The sequence below is a fragment of the Natrix helvetica genome (genome assembly GCF_964273705.1).
Source record: "Natrix helvetica genome assembly, chromosome: 6".
Classification (NCBI taxonomy): domain Eukaryota; kingdom Metazoa; phylum Chordata; class Lepidosauria; order Squamata; family Natricidae; genus Natrix; species Natrix helvetica.
The window spans coordinates 83504221-83525687 of NC_138553.1; the positions used below are offsets into that span (position 1 = coordinate 83504221).

Here is a 21467-nt window from a genome sequence, read left to right on the forward strand (position 1 = left end):
GAACTAGAAGACCTCCAAGGTCCCTTCCAACTCTATTATTCTGTTATCCTGTTTTCCTTCCATCCTTCCTTTCTTCTTTCCTCCCTCCCTCCCCCCCCCTTCTGCATCACTAGAGGTTTTTAAGAAGATATTGGACAGCCATCTGTCTGAAATAGCATAGGGTCTCCCGCTTGTGGACAGGGTTGGACTAGAAGACCTCTAGAGTCCCTTCCATCTCTGTTATTGTGGAGGAGCCATAATCCCAGGTCTCGTTCCAGCTGATCAACGGAGGGGAAGACGTCTTGGTGTTCTACAACGACAGAGCATCTTTCCCAACTCTCCTCCACATGATGTGCTCCGAGAGAGACCGAGTGGATGACAGTGGGCCTCTGGTGTATCACATCACCCTGGTGGAACTGCTGGCAGCTTGCACCGAGGGCAAAAACGTCTACACCGAAATCAAATGTAATTCCCTCCTGCCCTTGGATGACATCGTAAGAGTCGTCACGCATGACGACTGCATACCCGAGGTAGGTTGGACGTTGTTGCGCATTCTTGAAATAAGGTGGGCTTTACCAATCCATATTGCTGAAGTGAGTTGAGTTTTACTTACACCCGCCTTTAAACCACAACCAAAAAATGAATAAGAATATGAATGATCTTCCATATCTTAGATGTTAGAATGTGCAGAGATGGATAAATTGACCAAGGAAACTCAAGGAAAGGAGGAAACGGAGTACTACTTAATTTCGGAAAAATTGTATAACTGTTTATCTATTTCTATCATGTGATAGAAATAGGAAATAAGAACTTGGAAAATGTAGTTTGCATTATAGAAGAAGTAGGAATAAGTGGCAGGAATGTAGGAAATGTAGGATTTATAAAAATAGGAAAAGTAATATATTAGTAGAAGAACAATAAAGACTGTCTGATACAAATAACCAAACATAGACTGAAAAGCAAAAGAGAAAGATAAAAATAGGATTATAAGTGTAAAGTAACATAGAGATGTATTGAGAGGGAAATAGTGTTTGTAAAGATACACTGATAGATATCTGCTGTAAGAAGGAATGTGAAGTTCCAATGTTATTTGTAAGTGTTGTGTATGTTTTTGTCAATGTGTATTAGTGTTTATAATTAAAAAAAAATAAAAAAAAGAATATGAATGAAATGTACTTGAATATAAGTAGCTCAGGTTGGGAGTTGACAATTTCTTTGAACTTCCAGATCAAGATTGCATATGTCAACTTTGTCAATCACTGCTATGTGGACACCGAAGTGGAAATGAAGGAAATTTACACCAGTAACCATATATGGAAGCTGTTTGAGAATTTTCTGGTTGACATGGCAAGGGTAAGCCTTTGGACATCGTTCAGCAATTTTATTTTTTTTAATATTGAAACTTACTTTGATTTCTGACTAAATAGAGGGAGAATTTCCCTTGGAATTGAAGTCCACACACATCTTAAAGCTGCAGAGGTTGGAAAACACTAGAATTAAGTCATGCAAGTAATTTTCAAACCAAGAACTGGACTTGATATTTAAAAATTTAGATAGATGATAGATAGATAGATAGATAGATAGATAGATAGATAGATAGATAGATAGATAGATAGATAGATAGATGATAGATAGATAGATATAAATAGAGATACTGTAAGATAGATAGATAGATAGATAGATAGATAGATAGATAGATAGATAGATAGATAGATAGATATAAATAGAGATACTGTAAGATAGATAGATAGATAGATAGATAGATAGATAGATAGATAGATAGATAGATAGATAGATATAAATAGAGATACTGTAAGATAGATAGATAGATAAATAGATATAAATACAGGAGCATCTTAGGCATTGAAGGATGGAAATTTCAGTGCCTTTGAGGTCCGTGTGTCTGTCTGTCTGTCTGCTTGTGTTATATCATGGCTGCCTTTTCTTCACCAATAATAGGTTTGTAACACCAGCACAGACAGAAAACACGCCGATTTATCTCTCGAAAAATATGTCACCGAACCAGTGATGAGTATCGTGAGTGGCTTTTTCTGTTCTCCCTTTTCAGACAACAGCACCAGTCTCCAGGTAAGACGTTGGCGACAAGTGTCCGGGTCAGACAATTAGCCCTGATTCCACATTATACTGTGTCTCCCCGAAAACAAGACAGGGTCTTTTTTTTCCTTTGACCCCTAAAATAGGCACTTGGCCTTATTTTCGGGGAGGTCTTATTATTTTTGAGGTGCAGGAGGCGGCGAGCGTGGTCACCTCGTGGCTGCTGCTGTTTTCCACGTCACTGGGCCTGCTGCTCTTTTTGCGGCGGCCATTAGCGTGACAGACGAGACATGGTGGCTAGGGTTGCAGGAGCAGCCATTAGGTAACGCCGTGTGGGGTGCACGGGGCATGTCCCTCCCTCCCTTTCTCCCCCTCTGGCCTCGCCTCCTCACCTTGTGTTGTTTGTGCGGCAAGCAACCAAAGGAAATGGTGGGGACCGGCTGCGCGTGCATTTAAATATTCTCAGGAAGGTCTTATTTTCCGGGGAGGGTAATATATGCATTTGTGCCAAGTCACATTTATTTAACGCTTCAATAAGACTTTCATCAGGAAATTAATTTTTCTAAATGAAGAAATAACTCAGAGGCCATAGTTCCCCAACATTTCTGGCTGGGGGGGGGAGGGGATGATTCGCACAAGCAGCCGGAAATGGAGCACGCACACATGCGTTCTCCCATTGCACAAATGCAGATGTACACACGGGTGCTCGCACGCCTTTTCCACGGTCCAGTTGCAACCCGTCAGGACCCACTAGTGGGCCATGGCTCATAGGTTGGGGACCCCTGATTGTGAGCCTTTCTGCATTTTGTGGTAGTTGGAAGTTAAGGGGTCTAGAGGGGGGAAGCGCTTCAGCTGCCAAGCGCCAGGAAAATTGGGAGATCCAGACCGTTCAAATGGATATAAAGATTCATTGCAAACCTGAGCTCCCTATGAGAATCTGAACTACTAACAGACAAGGGAAATTAGCGAGAGATAAGGAATTCACGGCAGGCTGGATTTAGATATCCGGTTGTAAGTCACTATTTTTAGTGCCATTGTAACTTTGAATGGTCAATAAACAGACTGTTGTAACTCGGGGATTACGAGTAAAGAGAAAAATATTCACCATTCGTCTACAAGGGGTGTTAAATAGATTATAACACACGTATTTGTGTTTCATTTCCTGAAAGGGTGAATGTTGCTTTCCCTGAATGAGTTTGTGTTCCATTGTGTTGCTTCTTGCAGACACATCAGCCGGTCTTCATCCAGCTGCTACAATCTGCCTTCAGAATTTACAACTGTACTTGGCCAAATCCTGCTCAAAAGACTTCGGTGGAATCTTGCATCAAAACGTTGGCCGAAGTCGGTGGGTAATTTTAATGGGTCTTTTTTAATCCTCCCTTTCAGGGATCGCATGGAGGGCTAATCATTTGAATGAAATTAAAAGCCTCTGGTAATGTAACAGAATCCATAAAACATTAAAACAAAACCCACAATATACTCTGTGTAACATCTGTCATACCGGCAGTCCTCAAATTACGACAACAATTGAACCCAAAATTGCTAAGGGAGACCTTGGTTAAGTGAGTTTTGCCCCATTTTATGACCTTTCTTGCCTCGGTCATTAAGCAAATCCCTGCAGTTGTTAAGTGAGTAACACGGTTGTTAAGCGAACCTGGCTTCACCATTGACTTTTGCTTGCCGGAAGGTTGCAAAAGATGATCATGTGACCCCAGGACACTACAACCGTCCTAAGTATGAACCAGTTGCCAAGCCTCTGAATTTTGAACATGTGCCCACAGAGATGCTGCAACGGTCATAAGTGTGAAACAACGGTCATAAGTCACTTTTTTCAGTGCTGTTATGACTTTGAATGGCCACTAAATGAACTGCTGTCAGGGACTACAAGGGGAGGAAAAGAGGGAGGGAAGGAGGAAGGGAAGAAAGCAATGGAGGGAGGAAGAAAGGATGGAGGAAGAACAGAAGAAAAGGAGGGAGGAAAGGAGGAAGGGAAGAGAGGAAAAGAGGGAGAAAGGGAAGAAGGGGAGGAGGAAGGGAAGGAAGAAGAAAGAGAGGAAAGAAAAAAGGGAGGGAGGGGAGTAGAAAGGGAAGAAAGAAGAAAGAGAGGAAGGAAGAAAAGGGGGAGAGAGGGAGGGAGGAGAGGAGGAAGAAAGAGGAAGGAAGAAAAGCGGGAGAAAGGGAGGGAGGGAGGGGAGCAGAAAGGGAAGGAAGAAAGAGAGGAAGGAAGAAAAGGGGGAGAGAGGGAGGGAGGAGAGGAGGAAGAAAGAAGAGGAAGGAAGAAAAGAGGGAGAAAGGGAGGGAGAGAGCGGAGTAGAAAGGGAAGAAAGAAAGGGGAAGGAAGAAAAGGGGGAGAGAGGGAGGAAGGGAAGGAAGAAGAAAGGAAGGAAGAAAAGAGGGAGGGAGGAAGATAGGGAGGAAGGGAAGGAAGAAGAAAGAGAGGAAGGAAGAAAAGAGGGAGGGAAGAAGGAAAAGAAGACGAGAGGGCCAGAGGTCCATGATGAGTAACCGTGGGTGTCTCCTGGTGGGATGCATTCGGTGGGCGTCTCAGTTGTGCTGATGTGCAGCTGACCCTTTGCCAATGCTCTTTTTCCAAAGCCAAGAACCGGGGCATTGCCATCCCAGTGGACCTGGATAGCCAGGTGAACACCCTGTTCATGAAAAGCCACACCAGCATGATCCAAAGGGCAGCCATGGGCTGGCGCATGTCCGCCCGGAGTGGCCCCCGCTTCAAAGAGCCCCTCGGGGGGCCTTCCTGGGATTATAGGAACATCATCGAGAAACTCCAGGTAGGTCAGAAAAGTCTCTACCGGACCCCAAAGACTCGGGAAAAGCGGTGACGAGATCGGGGAATGTCCAAAGTGGGCAACTTTAAGACCTGTGGATTTCAACTCCCAGAATTCCCCAGCCAGCATATTTGCCTATTTTATAGCTATATGTTTTGGGAAGAAAGAAGGAGAGGAAAGAGGGAAGGAAGGAAGGAAGGAAGGAAGGACGGAAGGAAGGAAGGAAGGAAGGAAAGAAGGAAGGGACAGGGAGGGAAGGAGGCAGGTGAGAAGAAGGGACAGGAAGGAAGGGAAAGGAAGAAAGGGAAGGAGGGAGAGAGAGAGGGAGGGACAGGAAGGAAGAAAGAGACAGGTAGGAAAGAAGGAAGGAATGAAGGGACAGAAAGAAAGGGAGGGAACGGAAGGGAGGGAGAGAGGGAGACAAGAGGAAGGGACAGGAAAAAAGGAAGGAAGGAAGGAAGGGACAAAGGGGGCAAGGAAGTAGGAAGGAGAGAGGAAGGGAAGAAAGAGAAAGGTTAGGGAGGAAGGGAGGGACAGGAAGGAAAGAAGGAAGGAATGAAGGCAGGAAGGAAAGAACAGGAAGGAACAGGAAGGAACAGGAAGAAAGGGAGGGAACGGAAGGGAGGGAGGGAGGGAGGCAAGAGGAAGGGACAGGAAAAAAAGAAGGAAGGAAGGGACAGAGGGAGGCAAGGAAGCAGGAAGGAGAGAGGAAGGGAAGAAAGAAGAAAGGGAGGGTGAAGGAAAAGAAGGAGGCAACATTGGACATCCCTGGTCTAGAGGATGTCTGATCATCGGTTCCCTTCAAATGGGAAAACGTTGAGCACGAAGCCTTCCTCCAGCTCTCTTCGTCAGAAGCTTCGTTACCCAGATGCCCCAGCCAAGAATCTTCCTTTTCTTGTCCTTCTTTCAGGACGTGGTGGCCTCTTTGGAAGAGCAGTTCAACCCTATGATGCAAGCTGAATTTTCGGTGTTGGTGGATGTCTTGCGGAGCCCAGAACTCCTCTTCCCGGAAGGGAGTGATGCCAGGATTAGGTGTGGCGCCTTCATGTCCAAGTAAGCGACTCAACAAAGTTACTCCAGAACATACGTGACGGCTCGGTTTCCATGGGGTCCTTGGGGCTCTGTGAGCTTGGTGGGCTTTTTGCAGGCATTTCATGACCCAACAAGGTAACATCATCAGTGACAGATGAGAGTGGGGTTTGCAGAGAGGAGGAGGAGGAGGACTGTGGTATCCCTGGTCCTCTTTGATTTTGGTTGTTTTCTTGCTGATGTTTCATTACCCAACTAGGTAATGTCATCAGTGCTAGTAAGGAGTGGGGCTTGCAGAGTGAGGGAGGAGGAGGAGGAGGAGAAGAAGGAGAATGGGAAAAGAGGAGGAGGAGGAGGAAGAAGAAGTAGAAGAAGAAGAGAAGGAGAAGGACTGTGGGATCATGACTCAACTCAACCCAACATCACCGGTGCCAGATGTTGTCTTCTAGTGCTTCATTGTGAAAAAGATGTTGTTCTTTTGCTTAAGCATAAATGCAAAGGTTTGTTCCAGACAACAGCCCCCATTCATTAACTGCACAGTATGAGTAAAAGCTGCGCATGTAACATGAAAAAGAGAAATAATCGGGAGGAGGCTGCTGGGTTTGAACTTATATTTTGCTCGATGTTTTATTTTAAGGTTGATCAACCACACAAAACGGCTGATGGAGAAGGAGGAAAAACTCTGCATCAAAATCCTTCAGACTTTGCGGGAAATGCTTGAGCAGAAGGATAGCTTCGTTGAAGAGGTAGGCCCGGATCTTATTCCTGAAAAGAAGGTTAGACGCTGATACGGAATAACAGAGTCGGAAGGGACCTTGTAGGTCATCTAGTCCAACCCCCTGCTCGAGCAGGAGATCCTAGAGTCTAGGCCATTCCTGACGTATCATGTCGGTTGTGCTTTTTAAGTGGAAAGTGTGCAGATCTAAGAGGGGATAAATGATTTGATTGGATTTCTAAGGAAAAGCGAATGAAGTCAAGGGAAAAAAATTGAGCTGTCTGAAAAAAAATATGAATAGAATCGAATGGAAAATATGGAATGGAATGAAATGGAATGGAATAGGAAGAATAGAATAGAAAGAATAGAAAATATGAAATAGAGTAGAGTAGAATAGAATAAGAATAGAATAGAATAGAATAGGAATAGGAATAGGAATAAGAATAAGAATAGAACATAGAATAGAAAGAATAGAAAATATGAAATAAGTAGAGTAGAATAGAATATAATGGAATAGAATAGAATAGAAAATATGAAATAGAGTAGAATAGAATAGAATAGGAATGGAATAGAATAGAATAAAAAGAATAGAAAATATGAAATAGAGTAGAATAGAATGGAATGGAAGAATAGGAATGTAATAGAATAGAAAATATGAAATAGAGCAGAGAAGAATAGAATAGAATGGAATAGAATAGAATAGAAAATATGAAATACAGTAGAACATAATGGAATAGAATAGGAATGGAATAGAATAGAATAGAATAGAATAGAATAGAATAGAATAGAATAGAAAGAATAGAAAGAATATAAAATATAAAATAGAGTAGAATAGAATGGAATAGAATAGGAGTGGAATGGAATAGAATAGAATGAATAGAAAATATGAAATACAGTAGAATAGAATGGAATAGAATAGAATAGGAATGGAATAGAATAGAATAGAATAGAATAGAATAGAATAGAATAGAATAGAATAGAATAGAATAGAATAGAATAGAATAGAATAGAATAGAATAGAATAGAATAAAAAATAGAAAATATGAAATAGAGTAGAATGGAATGGAATAGAATAGGAATGGAATGGAATAGAATAGAATAGAATAGAAAATATGAAATAGAGTAGAGTAGAATAGAATATAATGGAATAGAATAGAATAGAATAGAATAGAATAGAATAGAATAGAATAGAATAGAATAGAATAGAATAGAATAGAATAGAATAGGAATGGATAGGAATGGAATGGAATGGAATGGAATGGAATGGAATAGAATAGAACAGAACAGAACAGAACAGAACAGAACAGAACAGAACAGAATATTGGAATGAAGACTAGGCTAGAATACTTCTAATCCCACACAGACAGATTATAATTTTGAAGGAGAAGGAGAAGGATGGCAGGATCTGTCCTGATGGGAAGAAAGAGGTGAGAACAAAGCACTAGAGAAGAAGAGAAAGGGATGAGGAGACACGTCGGAAGAGAAGCCACTTCCAGAAGACCTTAGTTGAATATTGTGTCTTTTTCACAGCAGCAAAACAGCTCCCGGCTACTCCTAACCAGGAAGCACAACACAACATAACCCCACCTAGTGCCGTTTGTCATGTTGCCTCGCCAGATGGCAGCACTTGAACGGCTGAGTAGCATCAAGAGCTAACAGAGCTGAGTTGAGGCTGGTTAGGACCTGATTGCAAAGTCTTTCAGTCAATCCATCAGAATAGAGCGGGAAGGGACCTTGGAGGTCTTCTAGTCCAGCCCCAGGCTCCAGCAGGAGATTGTATATCATTTCAGATAAGTGGCTGTCCAATCTCTTCTTAAAAACCTCCAAATGATGGAGCATCCACAACTTCTGGTGGCAAGCTGTTCCACTGGTTAATTGTCCTCACTGTTAGGACGTTTCTTCTGAATTCCGGGTTGCTTCTCTCCTTGACTAGCTTCCATCCATTGTTTCTTTTTTTAAAAGTTTTTTTTATTCTCTTATATATAGTTACAGCTATACATTCACATAATAATTGTTCTTCTTTATCTTCATCACTTTTACGTATTTGTTTTTCCATATAAAAGGTTAAAATATACATTCTGGGTTGCTTTGCTTACCATCCCATACACCTATTTTGTATTATCACCTCCCTATTTTTTCTTTTCTTTTCATCCTTCCCTCTTTCTTATATTTCTCTGGGAGGAGACCCAATGAGAATGTCTCTGGTTTGGGCCCTATCTTCTGTTATAATATTTCCTCTAACCATGTTCTTACTCTTGTCCAGTAGTTCCTTGCTTCTGCACAGGGCCACCACATATGGTAATATGGGCCTGTTGCTTGTTGGCACTTCCAACATTTCACTGATTTATCTTTCAACATCTTAGCTAGTTTTCCCAGCTCCTCACAGCCTTGAGGGGATCAGAGTTTCTGGGGGTGCATTGTTTCCCCCGCCCCCAACATGTGGCCGTCCATGTGTGGGTGCAGATGGGGGCAATGGGGTGCGACGGAGGGTGTCAGAGACTGCTGTGCCAACAAGCAAGCAACAGCTTGTGGTTCTGTAACTCTGGCAAGCGTCTGCCACGGGCTTCTGCGGAGGAGCAGCCTCGTCACGCGGCCGGTGGAGCCCCCAATGAGGGGCTGTCTCTGAATCAGCCGTGAGGCTGCGTGAGTTCAGCTGCCCCAGCAGGCGCTGGGAAGCCGAGGGGACGGTTAGCAGCAGTGGCGGCGGTCATGCACAAGCTAGGAAATTGCCAGTTGTCATTCCAGGCAGGGTAGAGAAGGAGGGGGGGGGGGGTTGGCATTGCTGATACGTACATCATTGTGACACCCCCGGGAAGGTGGGAATTGAAAGCTGTTGTGCAACTGGCTGCAGAAAGAGAGAAACGGCCCCTTCGGTTCCCCTTGTTTATCTTCTTTTTCTCTCTCTTTCTTCTTTTTTTCCTTTCTGTTCTACTTCTCTCTCTCTTTTCCTTCCTTTCTCTTTCCTTCTTTCCTTCCTTCCTTTTTTCCTTTCTTTGTCTTTCTTTTTCTTTCTTTTCTTCTTCCTTCCTTCCTCTCATTCTCTCTTTCTCATCCTTACTCTCTCCTCCTTCCTTCCTCTTGCCTTCTTCCTTCCTTCCTTCCTTTTTCCTTTCTTTTTCCTTTCCTTTCCTTTCCTCCTTTCTTTACTATTTCCTTTCTTCCTCCCTCCCTTCCTCTATCCCTCTTTCCTTCCTCCTTACCTCCCTCTCTTTCTTTCTTTCTTTCTTTCTTTCTTTCTTTCTTTCTTTCTTTCTTTCTTTCTTTCTTTCTTTCCTTCCTTCCTTTCTCTCATTCCTTCTCTCCCCCACCTCTCTCCCTTCCTTTCTCCTCAACTGCTCCTCCCACACACACCAAGGCTGAACGAATTCTCTTCTGCTTGGGGTGCCCTGCAAAGCACGTAGCCTTCACCCAATCCGCTCTCCGGCTACCCACCTGCTTCCCTGGAGGGAGGCCGTTTTCCTCCAAGGCCTGTTAAGAGGACTGATGCCCTGCTGTTCTAGGAGTGGCTAGGAGGGATATGAGGTCGTCCTCTAGACCAACACCTGGGAATACAGGTGGCCTTGGTGGGTGGGTGCATGTTTTTTTTTAATGCACACTTACAACACATGGATTTTCTGATAAATTCAGATGACTTGTGCAGATTCCTTGCAACCAACAGGTGTTTTCTGAATTTTAATTCAGGGAGTAGAAACAACCCTGCTGTGAGTTGTGCTTCTCCAGAAGAAAGAGCCACAGCAAACCAGCCAGAGCTCTGTTTAACATTGACAAATTCCTGTTGTTCTCTCAGGACTTTTTGTTCTTATCTCAGCATCGCTATTGTTCAACAAAAGAGCCTTACTCACGGTTTACAATAAGGCCCTTATGCTGCTGCTTCATAGCCTACTGTAGGCTGTGTTATCACTGCAGAAGGATTGGGAGTCAGCTGAGTGCTATTTGCATTCCGGATTAGTAGACTTTGGAAAGCTATGAAGTCCTTGCAGGGGGAATAGCGGATGGGAAGGGCCACAGGCTTCTTAGTGTGAATAATGGCGTTGTTAACCAGTTTGTGTATCACCCTGGCTTTTTAAATATCTGCTGAGGATGTCCAAAGAGCTTCAATTCAAGGCGCTCTTAGAACAACAGAGAATACAATAGAAATGAGAATCGAATATAGAATAGAATATAAAATAGAATCGAATAGAGAATAGAATAGAATAGAGAATTGGATATAAAATAGAATAGAATATAAAATAGAATAGAATAGAATATAAAATATAATAGAATATAATAGAATATAAAATAGAATAATAGAATAGAATAGAATAGAATATAAAATAGAATAGAATATAGAATAGAACAGAACAGAATATAGAATATAGACTAGAATATGAAGTAGAATATAGAATATAGACTATAGAATATAGACTATAGACTATAGAATAGAATAGAAAATAGAATAGAATAGAAAATAAAATGGAATAGAATAGAGAATTGAATATAAAAAAGAACAGAATATAGAATATAGAATTTAGAATATAGACTGTAGACTGTAGAATATAGAATATAGACTGTAGAATGTAGAATATAGAATACAGAATATAGAATATAGAATAGAATATAAAGTAGAATAGACTATAATATAGACTATAGACTATAGAATAGAAAATAAAATAGAATAGAGAATAGAGAATTGAATATAGAAAAGAACAGAACAGAACAGAATAGAATAGAATAGAATAGAATAGAAAACAGAATAATGCAGTTTCTTTTAGAATTACAACAATGAGTTGTGTTTTGCGATACTTTGCAGGCTTGAAAATAAAATGCCCAGGAATACATTTACCACCCTCTTTAATTCTTACTCTCTGTTTTGGCCTTATTAAAGGGAAGCAACCTGCGGAAAATACTTCTCAACCGCTATTTTAAAGGAGATTACGGAGGGAGCAACAACGGTCACCTGGCTGGCAGCTACAGCAAACCCCTGCAGGGTGGAGGTAACCAGGGTTTAAAACATCTGGATGTAGAACAGCTCTTTGTAGTTTCTTTCCCTAATGTAGTTCGTGGGAATATATTCGTGGAAATAATGTAGTTTGGTCTAGTGGTTAATGCACCAGACTAGAAAGCAGGGGACTGTGAGTTATAGTCCCGCCTTAGCCATGAAAATCAGCTGGGTGACTTTGGGTCAATCTCCAGGAATGGTGAGTTCTAGTCCCACCCTTAGGTGTGAAGGCCAGCTGGGTGATCTTGAACCTGTCACCAGGAGATGGTGAGTTCTAGTCCCACTTTAGGCTTGAAAACAATTGGGTGACTTTGGGCCAATCACCAGGAGATGGTGAGTTCTAGTGCCACCTTAGGCTTTTAAGCCAGCTGGGTGACTTTGGGCCAATCACTAGCAGATGGAGAGAAGATAAGATAAGATATAAGAGGAGAGGAGAAAAGGTACAAGAGAAGAGAAGATAGAAGAGAAGAGAAGATAGAAGAGAAGAGAAGAGAAGAGAAGAGAAGATAGAAGGGAAGAGAAGAGAAGAGAACAGAAGAGAAGAGATGAGATGAGATGATGGGATGGGATAACAAGACAAGACGTTACAAGTTAAGAGATAAGAGGAGAGAAAATGAGATCATCCTTAACTGAAAATTTAAGAATAAGCCTTCTTTTTTTTCTCAAAAACATCCTTAATATCCCAATTAACTTGTCAATTAAACTCATTAATTTCAGGGACCTTCTCAGGACAAGATGTGGACAAATCCGGGGCGTCCATGCATGACATTCAGTGTCTCTTGGATAAAGAAGGGGCTTCGGAACTGGTCACCGATGTCATCGTTAGTACCAAAAATGACCGGATATTCTCGGAAGCCATCTTGCTTGGCATTGCGTTGCTCGAAGGAGGAAACACCCAAATCCAGGTGCATTTTGGTACCTTAATATCTTCCAACCAATTTTAACCCGTGGAATTTTCTAAGGCAAGGAAGGAAACAGGACCAGGGTGGAGAATGATTAGGAAAATAGCTAAAAATATAGCAGGTATCATAATTAATTAATTATGTATGTATGTGTGTATGCAACATAAATTGCCTCAAGCAATTTCAACCAAACTTGATACACAGATGACTTACTCTCTGGAGAAAAATACTGTGGGCGTAAGACACCCCTAACACCCGGGGGTGGTGTTCTGTTAAGATATAGCCTGTTGTGCCTTAAAATGGCTTCTATCGTACTGCCATAAAATGGCTTCTATTGTACTGCCGGAAAATGGCTTCTACTGTACAGTGCTGTGCAGTTGCCATGGTAACAGCTTCACAGTACTCCACAAGGGGGCTCCCTCTCATAAGGGAGGAAATCCAACATTAGAAATTACGTTTGGTCGGGAGATTTCCCCCCTATAAATAAATATCTGGGCAACACCGAGTTATCGGCTAGTTTTATATATAAGCCACAGAAAGGACTGTCCCCTGGCCAGCTTCTGTAAATATGTGGTGTGTTAGTTGTGGAATAGGGTTTTCAATAGAGAAATGTTCCCAGGTACAGGGAGTTCTTGACTTATAATGATTCATTTAGTGACCACTCATTTTCCCCCCACACCCGCTTATGGCCGTTGAAGCCATCCCTATGGTCATGTGATCCAAATTAGAATGCTTGGCAACTGGCATGTACTTATGACGGTTGCAGCCTTCCCCAGCGGGGGTGTGTGTGTCATGTGATCCCGTTTTGCGACCTTCTGACAAGCAGGAGATGCCAGACTCACTTAACAATCGTGTTACTGTCTTAACAAGCGCAGTCAGTCGCTTAACCACTGTGGCAAGAAAAGTTGTAAAACGTGGCAAAACTCACTCAACGACTGTCTCGCTTAGCAACATACATTTTGGTCTCGATTGTGGTCACAAGTCGAGGAGTGCGTTTAATGTGACCTCACAATAAAGTTTGAACTTTTGAGGGTGCTTCTTAGCTGAACTACTTCACAAAAATTGATACTTGAGTGATTAGGATTTAAATTGGAGAGAAAAACGGGAAAATACAAAAAATGAAGGACGGCTTATCTGATCAAACACAGGTTTTGTATGAGTACAAATTACGGATTAGCAATTTTAACGTGTTAAAATCCATTGTCTTTATTGACCCCTTTAGTGATAGCCTCAAACTTTGTTATCTGATGCATTTTTTTCTCTTTAGTATTCCTTTTATCAACAATTAAACGAGAGGAAAAAATCCGAAAAGTTTTTTAAAGTTTTGTACGATCGGATGAAAGCAGCCCAGCTGGAGATTCGGTCCACGGTGACGGTGAATACCATTGATCTGAGCAGCAAAAAGAAGGATGAGGAAACGGACGTGACCGTCTCCGCTCCAAAAAAGAGAGGTAAACAGGAAAAAAAAAAGTGGGTGGGGGGAAATATTTCTTGCCTTAGGCTGGTGTCAGGGCAGGCAGGAGAAAAATAGATTTTGGTTTAAAAAAAAACAGGAAAAAGAGCATTTGTGATTTATCCTGGCTCACATTGATGTATATACTACCTGAGCATAAAAACCTAGTAAATAAATAAAGGTTTTCCTAAATCACCATTGTGCTTCTTACAACTTCAAGGTAGCTTATGGTAAAATGACATACATCGAAGTACAATTCTACTGTTATACAATTCATTTGTTCGGTCACTTGTTTGTTTGTTCATCTATTTGTTCATTTATTCCATAATTCATTTGGCAGCCCTTCTCATATACATGACTCTCAACAGCTAATGGTTAAAATAAATAGAAAGAAAACGAAACACAATCGCTAATAAAAAACAGAAACAGATCAATTTATTCATTTATCATTCATTTTGATTATGATTGATTAATCTGCAAGTACTCCTCGACTTACGACCACAATTGAGCCCAACATTTCTGTAGGCTAAGCGAGATATTTGTTAAGTGAGCTTTGCCCCATTTTACAACTTTTCTTGCCACTGTTGTTAAGTGAATCGCTAATATGAGTCAGTTGCCAAGCGTCTGAATTTTTCGATCATGCGACCACAGTCGTAAGTGTGAAAAATGATTTTTCAAAATTGTAACTTTGAGTGGTCACCCACAAATGAACTGTTATAAGTCGAGGGCTAACTATAATTTATTTATTATAACTCATTATTATTATTACAAATAAATAAGCATTGTTACGGAATTTTCCTGGAATAAGGGCTCTCTGCGAGAAGTCAATTTTTTTTTAACTGCTCAAGTTGTTGGAGCCATGATGGATGTCTCACGACCGCGGTCAGCCACCGGGGTTGAGCAGTGAATTTGATTTGATCTCAAAAGGTTCATTGAAGCATGAAATTCGCATTTATCTGTCATAACCTCAAGCAGCACTTACTTCTCCCAGGATTGATGGGCACAGAGTTTGTGTCACCAACAATTCTTTTCAGACCGCGTTAAAGCAAGTATTTGTGTGGCGCGAAGAATCGGCACCAAATGTTAAGTTCCAGTTAAGATGATTGATTGCTCAGGCCTACGCACAGGAATCTAGTCAGCTAATGGTCAGCACTGAATTGTGTCTGGATAAAAATCAGTGGAATTCAAGAGGGGTTGAACGTAGATTGTTTGTGGGAAGGTAAGGATTCTACACCGATTGCTCTCTTCACTCCACCTTCAGTCTCGGCCTCTCCTTCTCCTACAGTATATGAAGCGCTCATTCGTCTGTCCCAAAGGTGCTTTTTTCAGGAGGCAACTGGACTTCCTTGTTTTTTCTTTTGAAGAAGTTTTGCTTCTCATCCAAGATGCTTCTTCAGCTCTGACAGAATAGTGAAGAAGGGAAGGAATTTAAAGTCCTTGCGGACAGCTGCTCATTTGCATCCTTTTAGAGGGTCGTGGAGACCGCTTGGAGGTTTATCTGTGTCCTCAGTGTTACCTGTAGTTAAATATGACCTGAAGGATTTGCCCCCCCCCCCCCGGACACATAGAAGAGGGATAAAATGATAACAGGGGCCAGCTATTTTTTTCCTAGGATTTAGCACATCATATGAATGTACAGTACAATGTGTTTATGCAAAAATGGGTTGGGAAGTGTCAGAGTATATCCATGAACTGGAATAGGACTTAGTAACAAGGTCAGCCAATGAATAGACATGGCAACTGGGTCAGCCAATGAGGGCTGTTTGGAAACTGAAACAGAGTGGAGCCAGGGCGTGGCTTAGCCCTGCAGCTCTGAGTCTGTGCAAAAGAATGACATTAGTCTGCTCTTTGCTCTCTGAATTGAAACTGAAACTGATCTCCCCTCTCTACCACTCTTGGTATTGTATATATGTCTCGTGTTATTATGTGTATAAAGAGAAATTAATGAATCCTGCTGAATCAGTTACCTGTGTGTGCTTTCTGGATTTGATTTCTGCAACAAACTCTGACAGGAAGCATGCCAGGAATGGGCTCTATATGGCTGGCATTTAGTGTTATGAACTAAGCTTTCTTCAAGCTTCTAGTGAATTAATTACTTTGTTTGTGTGGTCTGGTTGCTGGCATGCAACCCCTGATATGCGCTAGTAGTGTGCAGTGGCAGCCAAAAAAGCCAATGCAATCCTAGCATGCATTAACAGAGGGATACAATCAAGATCAAGTGAGGTACTAATACCACTCTATAAAGTCCTAGTAAGGCCACACTTAGAATACTGCATCCAGTGTTGGTCACCACACTATAAAAAAGATGTTGAGACTCTGGAAAGAGTACAGGATGATTAGGGGAGCGGAGGCTAAAACATATGATGGACGGTTGCAGGAACCGGGCCTGGCTAGTCTAGGGAAGAGAAGGACCAGGGGGGACAGGATAGCAGTCTTCCAATATTTGAGGGGCTGCCCCAAAGAAGAGGGAGTCAAGCTATTGTCCAAAGCACCTGAAGGCCAGAGAAGGAATAATGGATGGAAACGGATCAAGGAGAGATTCAACGTGGAAATAAGGAGGAACTTTCTGACAATGAGAACAATCAACCCATGGAACAGAAGTTGCCTTTGGAAGTTGTGGGAGCTTCATCACTGGAGGCTTTCAGGAAGAGACTGGGCTGCCATTTAGGGTTTAGGATCCCCTGCTTGGGCGGGGGGGTTGGACTAGATGACCTACAAGATCCCTTCCAACTCTGTTAATTTAATCTAACCTTAATCTAATCTAAATCACCAGGAATCAGAAGGGACTCAAAGGATGGACAGAGAAAACTCCATCATGCTCCTCATGGATAGAATGGCAATCATGTTTCTTTCCCCTTGTCCAGTTAGAGACTCCACCCTCCACCTGAAGGAAGGCATGAAAGGACAACTGGCAGAGGCCTCCACCGCAACGTCCAAAGCTTACTGTGTGTACCGCAGAGAGATGGATCCCGAAACGGACCTCATGGGCCCAGGATCAGAGGCAGGATGCGCAGATGAAAAATCGCCCGAAGAAACAACCATGAGTCCTGTCATTGTGATAATGCAACCCATCTTGAGGTTTCTCCAGTTGTTGTGTGAGAATCACAACCGAGAACTACAGGTAGGCTACAGTATTATTATAGTGTGTTTTAGAATTAAAGCTAACTCAATCTTTGGTTGTATCAACGGAGGCATAGAATCAAAATCACAGGAAGTGTGCTTTATAAAGCCTTAGTAAGGCCACACCTGGAATAGAATGGAATTAGAAGAATAGGATAGAAAAGAACAAAACAGAACAGAACAGAACAGAACAGAATAGAATAGAATAGAATAACAGAGTTGGAAGGGACCTTAGAGGTCTTGTAGTCCAACCCCCTGCTTAGGCAGGAAACCCATATCATTTCAGACAAATGGTTATCCAATCTCTTCTTAAAAACTCCCAGTGTTGGAGCATTCACAACTTCTGGAGGCCAGCGGTTCCACTGATTAATTGTTCTAATTGTCAAGAAATTTCTCCTTAGTTCTAGGTTGCTCCTCTCCTTGATTAGTTTCCACCCATTGCTTCTTGTCCTACCCTCAGGTGCTTTGGAAAATAGCTTGACTGCTTCTTCTTTGTGGCAGCCCCTGAGATATTGGAAGACTGCTATCATGTCTCCCCTAGTCCTTCTTTTCCTTAAACTAGCCATGCCCAGTTCCTGCAACCGTTCTTCATATGTTTTAGCCTCCAGTCCCCTAATCCTCTTTGTTGCTCTTCTCTGCACTCTTTCTAGAGTCTCCACATCTTTTGAGCATCCAGTTTTGTTCACCGCATTACAAAAAAGATGTTGAGTTCAAACTGAGTTAAAAGTAGGATACATCCCCTCCGAATCGTAATTTTAGTGAAGTCTTTCAACCGTGGCTTAGCGTTATTTGTGATTTGAACCCTTGTCTACTTTTCATCGGTTTGTACGGTGGTTTGTTTTCTCCTCTGTTTCCCAGAACTTTTTAAGAAACCAGAATAACAAGACCAACTACAACCTAGTTTGTGAGACCCTTCAATTTTTGGATTGTATCTGCGGAAGTACCACAGGAGGGCTGGGACTTCTGGGCCTATACATCAAAGAAAAAAATGTCGCTTTGGTCAACCAAACCCTTGAAAGTTTGACCGAGTACTGCCAAGGCCCCTGCCATGAAAATCAGGTAGGTTTAGCCCCTCGGAAAGAATCTGGATTGAATGTGAATTCAGATTTCCTTTCTTCCCTTCAAAAATTCCTAATTAATAACCTGGGGTTGAAAACCTTGGACTTTCTATTGTGGAAATTTATTTACCGTATTTTTAGGAGTATAAGACACTCCGAAGTATAAGACACACCTAGCTTTTGGGGAGGAAAAGAAGGGGAAAAATCTTCCTTTGCCTCCCAGCAATTTGCCTCCTTGCAACAAACAATACAGTCAATATACACTGTTGGTAGTGTTATATTTCAGACTATACTTGTACATATGCTGTTAAAATTGATGTGGCTTTCTGGAAGTATACGTTATTCTCCGCTATTTAAAAGAAGATGCAATAGCAATGGGCCTCTTCAGATCAAGCATTTATTTTAAAAAGCTTCTTCATTTTGTTCAGCTGTCTAGAACAATAATAAAGCAGTCTTTAAAAAATAAGTCTAATATTTTGAACATTCTTTAGGCATTTATAGTTATTGACTTACCTCCTTGCGCAGCAAACAGCCTGATTAGCACAAGAAAAAAAATCTGCCTCCCAGCAATTTGCCTCCTTGCAGCAAACAGCAAGTTTCACTTTCAGTTTAAACGCCTCCCGATCATCAGCTGTTTCAGGCTGCAGGGATTGCTATAGCCTATTGCAGCCTCTGCAAGCCCCATTTTCCCCGTTTGCTGCAAGGAGGTAAATTGCTGGGAGGCAGAGGCCAAAGGGTGGGAGCCGGTGGGTGGGTGGGGCTACATTCAATGTATAAGATGCACCCAAATTTTCACCCTCTTTTAGGGGGGAAAAGGTGCATCTTATACTCTGAAAAATACGGTATTTGTTTGTTTCTGTGTCTGTCAAACATGTACCAGATAACAAGATACCATAAACATGAACAAAGGAAGTAAATACAGATAAATGGGGACAGTATGAACCCCCTCCCCTTTATGGACCTCTTAATAATGGGGTGAGGTCCATGGTGCACAGTTTGAGACTGAGGGTTTGAGGATGTAACAGTGAAGTCGGGTAGAGCATTCCAGGCATTGTCCACTCTGCTGACCTTATTCATCTTTCGAACAACGAGGGAGAGGAAGGACACAATCCCTTGTGGGATGTGTTGTTATCTCAACCGTCTTTCTTTACTTGCCTTTTGTAGAGCTGCATAGCCACCCACGAGTCCAATGGCATTGACATCATCATCGCGCTGATCCTAAATGACATCAACCCCCTTGGAAAATATCGGATGGATCTCGTGCTGCAGTTGAAGGTATGGAAGTCAATTGTTCTCCCTGTCAGGAAATTTCTCCTTAGTTCTAGGTTGGTAACCTTCACAGACAGTCCTCAACTTACAACCCTAATGGAGCCTGTCCATATAATGGTCTTAAGTTTTAATGGTCATAAAATGCACTTGTCACACCCAATTTTATAACTTTTTTTTTTTTTTTGCATGGTTGTAAACGCCACCATCATAAAACAAACCCCAGCTGAATTATTCTTGTTGGGGATTTTACCAGAAACGTATCCGAAATAATATGTATATTTGATTATTAATGTAGTAACTGCAGCTAGAATTCTTTTTGCACAAAATTGGAAAAGTGAAGAGATCCCTATGGATGAAAAACGTGATTAAGAAAATGTTAGAATGTGCAGAAATGAATAGATTGACACTTGCAATTAAAGAAAAGGAAGAAATCTGACTATTATAGTATATGAGAGCTATTTTATCAGTGGTTAGAGAATAAATATGAAAATTAGAAATGAAAGCAGAGAAGTGAAATAGGAAAATTGTGTTAACAAAGATAAATAAGTTAAGAAGGAGATTGTTATAATAGTATGTTATTAATAGTAATAGTATGTCCAATCACACTTGGCTGATAAAGAATTCTATTCTGTTCTATTCTTTTTCTATATTCTGTTCTGTTCTGTTCTGTTCTGTTCTATTCTATTCTTTTTTTATATTCTATTCTATTCTGTATTAATATTAACTTAAGAATAGATAAAATAATGAATACGGCTGTAATTTTAATTGCTATTGCAGAAAATATTTGTACCCAGACAATAAACTTTTTAATGAAAGATGGTATGTTTGTACTAAAATTATACATGTGTGTGTGTGTATACATATACATGTATGCATGCATGTATGTATGTATGTATAAATAAAAGTAAAACAAACCCCATAGTGGTTAAGTCATGGTATGGAAGCAGCCACAAGAAAAGCTTCTCTTTGCTAACATCCAGCACGTATAAATATGTGTTTATTTTTAATTAGTTCTGCGATATGGTGATGAAGCCGTGATCTCACACATAAAGCAAAACAAAACAAAAAAATCCACTAAAAAATTCAAGGGGTTTAAACACCGTGTTCTCGTAAGGAAACCTGCGCCTGCAGCTTCATTTAAAGCAGCCCTAAGGCTCATCGGTCCGTGAAACAGATTTTAACTACGGCTTGATTGGCTTTGCTATTTTTCAGAATAACGCCTCGAAGCTTCTGCTGGCTATCATGGAAAGCCGGCACGACAGCGAGAACGCAGAGCGAGTCCTTTTCAACATGAGACCCAAAGAGCTCGTAAGTATCTTTTTAGGTGGTTTTATAATGGAAAGAGAGACGCGTGTGGCTCAGGGGCTAAGACGCTGAGCTTGTCGATCAGCAAGATCGGCAATTTGGCAGTTTGAATCCCTGGCGCCGCGTAACGGAGTGAGCTCCCGTGACTTGTCCCAGCTTCTGCCAACCTAGCAGTTCGAAAGCAGGTAAAAAATGCAAGTAGAAAAATAGGAGCCACCTTTGGTGGAAAGGGAACAGCGTTCCGTGCGCCATCGGCATTGAGTCATGCCGGCCACATGACCACGGAGCCGTCTTCGGACAGCGCTGGCTCTTTGGCTTTGAAACGGAGATGAGCACTGCCCCCTAGAGTTGGGAACGACTAGCACGCCTGTGCGAGGGGAACCTTTGCCTTTACCTTATAATTGAAAACAGCAAAAAAAAAAAGTTGAGCTAACAAGCTGATTTCAACACCCATAAGGACTAGAATACAGGGAATCGTCAACCTACGACCCAACAATTGAGCCCCAAATTTATGGTTGCTAAGCGAGGCATTTGTGCAGTGAATTTTGCCTCGTTTTACGACCTCTCTTGCCGCTGTTGCTAAGTGCATCCCTGCAGCGGTTAAGTTAATATCCCAGTTGCGAAGTGAATCTGACTTCCCTGTTGACTCTGCTTGTCGGAAGGCTGCCTGGGGATGCTGCATCCGTCATAAATGCGAGTCAGTTGCCGAGGGTCTGACTTTTGATCACGTGATCCCATGGGGGATGCCGCAACCGACATAAGTGTGAAAAATGGTCATAAATCACTTTTCTCAGGGCCATTGCAACCAAACAAACAAATTG

The 21467-nt window shown here is 41.8% G+C and overlaps 1 protein-coding gene across 3 annotated transcripts in view; it reads left to right on the forward strand.

Moving 5' to 3' along the window:
• Window positions 1–21467, forward strand: part of ITPR2 (inositol 1,4,5-trisphosphate receptor type 2) — a 133312-nt gene that overhangs the window by 84195 nt on the left and 27650 nt on the right. For all 3 annotated transcript variants that reach the window (XM_081957504.1, XM_081957505.1, XM_081957506.1), the window contains 14 exons: window positions 258–509; window positions 1207–1332; window positions 1939–2067; window positions 3259–3379; window positions 4630–4820; window positions 5728–5870; window positions 6484–6592; window positions 11426–11534; window positions 12257–12444; window positions 13709–13892; window positions 16759–17015; window positions 17873–18073; window positions 19237–19347; window positions 20554–20649. In XM_081957504.1, coding sequence (XP_081813630.1) covers window positions 258–509; window positions 1207–1332; window positions 1939–2067; window positions 3259–3379; window positions 4630–4820; window positions 5728–5870; window positions 6484–6592; window positions 11426–11534; window positions 12257–12444; window positions 13709–13892; window positions 16759–17015; window positions 17873–18073; window positions 19237–19347; window positions 20554–20649 — 2217 coding nt within the window. The remainder of the gene's footprint in view (window positions 1–257; window positions 510–1206; window positions 1333–1938; window positions 2068–3258; window positions 3380–4629; window positions 4821–5727; window positions 5871–6483; window positions 6593–11425; window positions 11535–12256; window positions 12445–13708; window positions 13893–16758; window positions 17016–17872; window positions 18074–19236; window positions 19348–20553; window positions 20650–21467) is intronic.